The following is a 5,376-nucleotide window of genomic DNA, read 5'->3' as shown; positions in this document are numbered from 1 at the left end:
GGGAGCTAACCAACCAAAGAACTTGTGTGCATATATGCGTGGCCCAAGGACACAGACAATAGGGTGGTGAAGGCTTGGGTGGGAGCAGGCTATAAGTCAAAGGGGGGGGCGGGTATATAATACTTTCTACAATAAAGATTAAAACAAAAAAATTATGTGTAACTAAAAAAAAAGACAAACCCTCTTAGGTAAAAGCCAATAATGATTTTTGGAGTCTCAATGGTATGAAATAAACTCCTGTTCTTAAGAAAAAATAAAATAAAATCACATGGAAAAAATAATAAAATAAAATATGAGCTCCACAAGGGCAGAAACTTTTACCTGTTTTGTTGAGTAAAATATTTCTAGTGTCAGATGCTCAATAAATATTTGTTAAGTGAATGGATAGTATTACTAACATTATATTGCATTTACTTATAAACCAACCACCTTCCTCAGTTTAGACCAAAGCTCCCCGAAGACAGAAAATGCATATTATTATCGGCCCTTAATAAATGTTGATTTAGTAAAAACAAGGAGATGAAAATGAGTTGGCTATATTTGGGGCACAAACATATTATTAGGTATACAAAACAGCCATGATGAAGAATCAAAATAGATGAGAGTAAAATAACTGCAAAATGAGACATAGTAGAAGACAACAGCAAACACTTAGTTGTATAAAATGAATCCTATATGATGGGGAATGTGCTCGGAAGGTGCCAATTCCTTGCCCCCAAATAATAAATTCAATGTGAATGCCCAGTGGGATCCACCCTCTGAGACCTCTGACCTGTGGGACTGTGGTCTCCAGGGTGTAGTGTTTCTTTAGGAACTTCAGCAGCTTCGGTGAGGGCCGGTCAATGGCTAGTTGGTGTGGTTCAACTCGCTCCTTCTGCAGGGAACAGGAGACTCAAGGTAGAAGGTGTGGGGAGAACATGCCAACAGAACTCTGGAGCCTGGGAAGGGAATAGGAGGACATGGGGACACTGGGGAAGGGGAGCAGAGGCTCCAGTAGGGCTCACAGCAAAGGGGCCCTTATTCTCCCTGTGGGCAGATTGGTGAATAGAGAAGTGATACCTGCAACATATACTGGAAGAGTTCTCGCCCGTGGCCATGGCGCTGCAGTGTCTCGTGGATGTAAAAGTCCAGGATGCAAAGTGGTTCCACCTCATTGTGAGCCTCACGATCATCCTAAGTGGTAAAGAACAAGTATCTTTTCAGGACCAAGACATTGCTGCCACCTCCCACACTTCAGAACTGCTGTTTTCGGGAATCAAGGCATACGAACTCTCAGCCTCCAATAGCACTCACCAGCACAAAAAGTTTCTTGTAGCCAACTTTGAGGAAACCAATAATAGCTCCTTTTCCAGCCCTATGGGATGGGGAGGATAATGAACAAACGAGTAGCAGCTCTCTGAGAGAGTCCACATGAAAGGGGCTGGGGAGGAAGGGTGCGCGATGGAAAGCGGGTGGCACTCACGGTCGAGCGGAGCTGTCTTTGAGCACATACATAACATGGCGGTTACTCTGCATCCTCGATGCACTGGTGATGGGCGCAGGAAGATGCTGGGCCTGCAGGGAGACAACAGGCATTTTGCAAGTCCCTTCCAAAGGACCAGGCCTCCCTTATCTACTGTCCCTGGGCGGGAGTCCCGTACCTTGGCAGAAGCCTTGCCCAGTTCATCTACGATGGTCATAAGCTGCTGCTGCACATCAACACTACAGAGAGGACAGAGGGAGGGTCTGCCGAGGGCTCTGACGGTCACTCCCAGGGCCCTGGCCGCAGCTCCCACCCAGGCTCAGCACTGAAGACCAGGACTTGACCTTGCTGCCTTCCAGCCTGACTTTCCCATCCCACCCTCTGGAACCGGCACTTCTGCCACACCCCCTCCTCCCCTGAGGCTGCTGTGGGAAGCAGAGGGCGGGTCAACCACATCCTTTGGCCGAGGGCGGGACGTCACAGACCCAAGTGCAGATCAGTCCCCCTAAGTGTAGGTGAAAGGGCACCAACAGGTGGAGCCAGGACATCAAAAGGAGGGTCGGCGCCTGTGATGGGGGCGTGGTGCCGGGACCAGGTATCTAGGGGGACCCGGAGAGCCGGGCCTCGGGGTGGGTTTGAGATGTCACCGGGCTGGCGTTGTGGTTCCGGGTCGGCGGGCCGGGGGCCGCAGGTGCTGGTCCAGCACCGTGATCCGCTCTGGCAGCAGCGCGTCCACATCAAACGGGAACTCCATGGCCCATTGTGCAGGGCCAACCCCGCCCGCGTAGCGTCTCTCCTCACCAGCCCCGACCCTTAGCAGCGCCCCGCCCCACCCAGCCCGCGGCCCCAGGGAACAGCTGGGTGGGGTGCGCCGTGGAGCAGTGCCTCAGGCACGGGGGCCCACAAACGTGGTCGGGGCGGAGGGGCACCAGCGCCCATTCGAGGGGGCTTCTGGTCCTGAGTCCCAGGCTGGGCGGGCTCCCCCCTGACCAGTCCCCTCCCACAGCAGCACCCATTTGCAGAGACTCATCCGCAGACAGAAGAGCTTTATTGTGGAAAAGCCCAGCTGGCAGCAACATAAGGTTGAGCCATCTAGTTGCACTTCAGGGGGGGTGGGGGGGGGTAGGGTTTCCCACATGCACTGTGCTGCTCTCCCTCAGCCTCAGATATATTTATCCTCTTCAACAACCATCATTTCCTGTCACTGAGCCTGGACCTGCCGTGGGCCATAAACAAACCCAACTCTTCAGGGTGCACCCCACCATGTAATTCCTAGGCATTATCTCCCAACCTCTCGCACCCTGCCCAGTCCACAGCTCCTACAGAGGATTCTGGGAGCCCGCATGCTCAGTGGAGGCTTCAGGGCCCGTTGTGAGTGCCGCCTCGGGCATTGCCTCAGGCGGGGGGCCACTCTCTTCTCGGAGATGGCCCTGATACAGGCGACGAAGGCGGGACAGCTCTCTCTCTGGTGGCTGTTTCCAGCTGTACCAAGGGTACCAGGGGTCGCCTGAAACCAGAGTGGGAGCTGGTGGAGTAGCATTCACAGCTCCATGCGAGTTACTGAAGTCAAGGTCCCGAGGTTCAACCTGGGGAATGTGGTAACTAAGGAGACCTAGGGGATTTAAAAAAAGAGAGAAAGTGAGGGAAGGGAGCAAGGTGGGACCGTTCAGATTAAGAGCCAGGAAGGAAAACAACCGATAGAGGAAGAAGAAAGCAGTCACGGCCACTGGGTACACTGCACAAAGGCCAGGTGGCCAGGGGCACAGTGTGAGCTAACGTACTGCCTGGGCTCTGGCCCACCAAGCTGTGCAGCCCTGTGCCAGGGCCATGATGCTGCATCTGCCATACTGGAGGGGCACCTTTTCTAATTTTTTTTTAAAATATATTTTATTGATTTTTTACAGAGAGGAAGGGAGAGAGATAGAGAGCTAGAAACATCGATGAGAGAGAAACACCGATCAGCCGCCCCCTGCACATCTCCCACTGGGGATGTGCCCGCAACCCAGGCACACGCCCCTGACCGGAATCGAACCTGGGACCCTTCAGTCCGCAGGCCGACGCTCTATCCACTGAGCCAAACCGGCTTCGGCCACCTTTTCTAATTTATAGAAAGGAATTATGGAGCCAGGGCCAGAAATTTATACAAAGACCATCTTATGGCACTGGGACTAAAAAAGAGGGAAGAAAAAGGAAAGAGGAGGAACAAGGGGACAAGGACAAGGTAACAGACTCAGGAGAGGGAATAAGGGACATAAGTGATTAAAGAGATTTTGAACATGATGGGTACTAACTTCTCAGATAGGTGGGAACATTTATACCTATTCTCTAGTGGCCCAGAGTCACCTTCTTGGTGTCTAACAAAACTTCTCAGGACCCCTCCTCACACTCACCATGCTCCCTGGCTTTCTGGATGGCCTGGGTCAACTTCTTGTGCTGCTTCATACAGACTCCTGCAGAACAGAAAGGTAACTCTGCTCATCCTATCAGGCACAGTAAGTAAAGCATACCACTTCTACGAGGTGAGAGAGGGCTGGCTTTGGAAGACCTGACTACCCATTCTCCTGACCCCTCCATGGCCTAATTCCCCACCTGCCCAATGGGAAGAAACCCCCCTCTCTGAGAGCTGGGATCAACACTCAGGAGTCCCTAGCTACTACAGAGAAGCCATCTAATGGCAAAGGCTGCAACACAGGGAACAGAACACAATTCAAAAGGCAAGTGTGCCTAACTGGGTAGGTCAATCCACAGAGAAAATTCAGTAAAGGAAGAAAGGATTTCAGGTCTAGGGAAGGCAACCTGAGAGAGTAGCAGAGTCTCTTCAGTTTTTTACAGTTTGACAGGAGTTTCGAACTACTTTTTAACACTCCCTGACAAACAGAATTCCACTAATCATGCTGCCATCTACAAAAGGGTAAGTTCAGATTATTCTTTGCAAATTTATCTTATATTAGCAGGCCCTGGCAAAATGTTTCTGTATATATTTTAGGCATTGTAGGTCCTACAGTCTTTGTCTCAACTACTCAACTTTGCCACTGTAGCCTGGAAGCAGTTACAGATACTGAAAACCAATGAACACTGCAGTGAGTCAGCTTTAGCCGTAGCTGTAGTTAGGGAATAGATGTAATCTTCTTTTTTTAAAAAAATATATTTTATGGATTTTTTACAGAGAGGGAGAGAGAGAGGGATAGTTAGAAACCGATTCAGCTGCCTCTTACACACTCCCTACTGGGGATGTGCCCACAACCAAGGTACATGCCCTTGACTGGAATCAAACCCAGTACCCTTCAGTCCGCAGGCCAACGCTCTATCCACTGAGCCAAACTGGTTGGGGCTAGATGTAATCTTTCTTTTTTAAACTTACTACGTTTTTTTTAAATTATATTTTATTGATTTTTTACAGAGAGGAAGGGAAAGGGATAGAGTCAGAAACATCAATTGCTGGGGTCCAGCCCCAGCGGGTCCAGGGGTCCCCAAAGGTGGGGACGGAGTCGGCGAAGAAGGAATGACACGGAGACAGCATTCAGTTGATCAGCAGCCTTGCCAGGATCTCTAGCCACAATCTCCAGCCTAGTTCTGTGTCCATGTTCTCTTGCTAGGTTCTCCAGCCACGTTCTCCAGGTCCTCCAGCCAGGTTCTGTAGCCATGTTCTTTTGCTAGTTTCTCCAGCCAGGTTCGGTCTAGATTCTCCAACCAAGTTCTGTAGCCAGGTTCTGTCCAGGATCTGTTGCCATGTTCTCTCCAGTGAAGTTCTTCTGTCTCTAGGTTCTGTGTAGGTTCTGTCTTCTAAGATCTGTGTTCTAAGTTCTGTCTGTAGGTTCTGAGTCCTGTTGTCTTGTTACATCTGTATTTATACCAGTTGGTTCCAATCCTATCAATCTCTATTCTAACGGTTAGGGCGTTTCTTATCTCAGTTC

General features: G+C 50.3%; 2 protein-coding genes and 1 long non-coding RNA gene across 18 annotated transcripts in view; 1 reads left to right on the top strand and 2 right to left on the bottom strand.

Moving 5' to 3' along the window:
- Positions 1-2,400, bottom strand: part of ATAT1 (alpha tubulin acetyltransferase 1) — a 28,415-nt gene extending 26,015 nt beyond the window's left edge. For 13 of the 15 annotated variants that reach the window (XM_015570661.1, XM_015570665.1, XM_006774043.2 and 10 more), the window contains exons 1-6: positions 2,110-2,400; positions 1,641-1,701; positions 1,463-1,554; positions 1,294-1,354; positions 1,060-1,173; positions 773-874 (exon numbers count right to left, since the gene is read on the bottom strand). In XM_015570661.1, coding sequence (XP_015426147.1) covers positions 773-874; positions 1,060-1,173; positions 1,294-1,354; positions 1,463-1,554; positions 1,641-1,701; positions 2,110-2,216 — 537 coding nt within the window. In that variant the 5' untranslated portion in view covers positions 2,217-2,400. The remainder of the gene's footprint in view (positions 1-772; positions 875-1,059; positions 1,174-1,293; positions 1,355-1,462; positions 1,555-1,640; positions 1,702-2,109) is intronic. The other 2 variants (XM_015570664.1, XM_015570666.1) reach the window with 1 other exon arrangement.
- Positions 2,401-2,494: 94 nt separating this feature from the next.
- Positions 2,495-5,376, bottom strand: part of MRPS18B (mitochondrial ribosomal protein S18B) — a 9,629-nt gene continuing 6,747 nt past the window's right edge. The window contains exons 6-7 of the mRNA XM_006774037.2: positions 3,853-3,912; positions 2,495-3,074 (exon numbers count right to left, since the gene is read on the bottom strand). Of these exons, the coding sequence (XP_006774100.1) occupies positions 2,782-3,074; positions 3,853-3,912 (353 nt within the window). The 3' untranslated portion in view covers positions 2,495-2,781. The remainder of the gene's footprint in view (positions 3,075-3,852; positions 3,913-5,376) is intronic.
- LOC107184716 overlaps positions 3,865-5,376 on the top strand; it is a 5,774-nt gene continuing 4,262 nt past the window's right edge. Inside the window, exon 1 of one of the 2 annotated variants that reach the window (XR_001515613.1) lies at positions 3,865-3,954. This is a non-coding gene — a long non-coding RNA (uncharacterized LOC107184716). Of the gene's footprint in view, positions 4,374-5,376 lie in introns of both variants that reach the window. The other variant, XR_001515614.1, reaches the window with a different exon arrangement.

The sequence above is a fragment of the Myotis davidii genome, unplaced genomic scaffold (assembly GCF_000327345.1).
Source record: "Myotis davidii unplaced genomic scaffold, ASM32734v1 scaffold1007, whole genome shotgun sequence".
NCBI lineage: Eukaryota > Metazoa > Chordata > Mammalia > Chiroptera > Vespertilionidae > Myotis > Myotis davidii.
The sequence above is the reverse complement of the archived record's forward strand: the minus strand, read 5'-3'. Positions and strand labels throughout refer to the sequence as shown.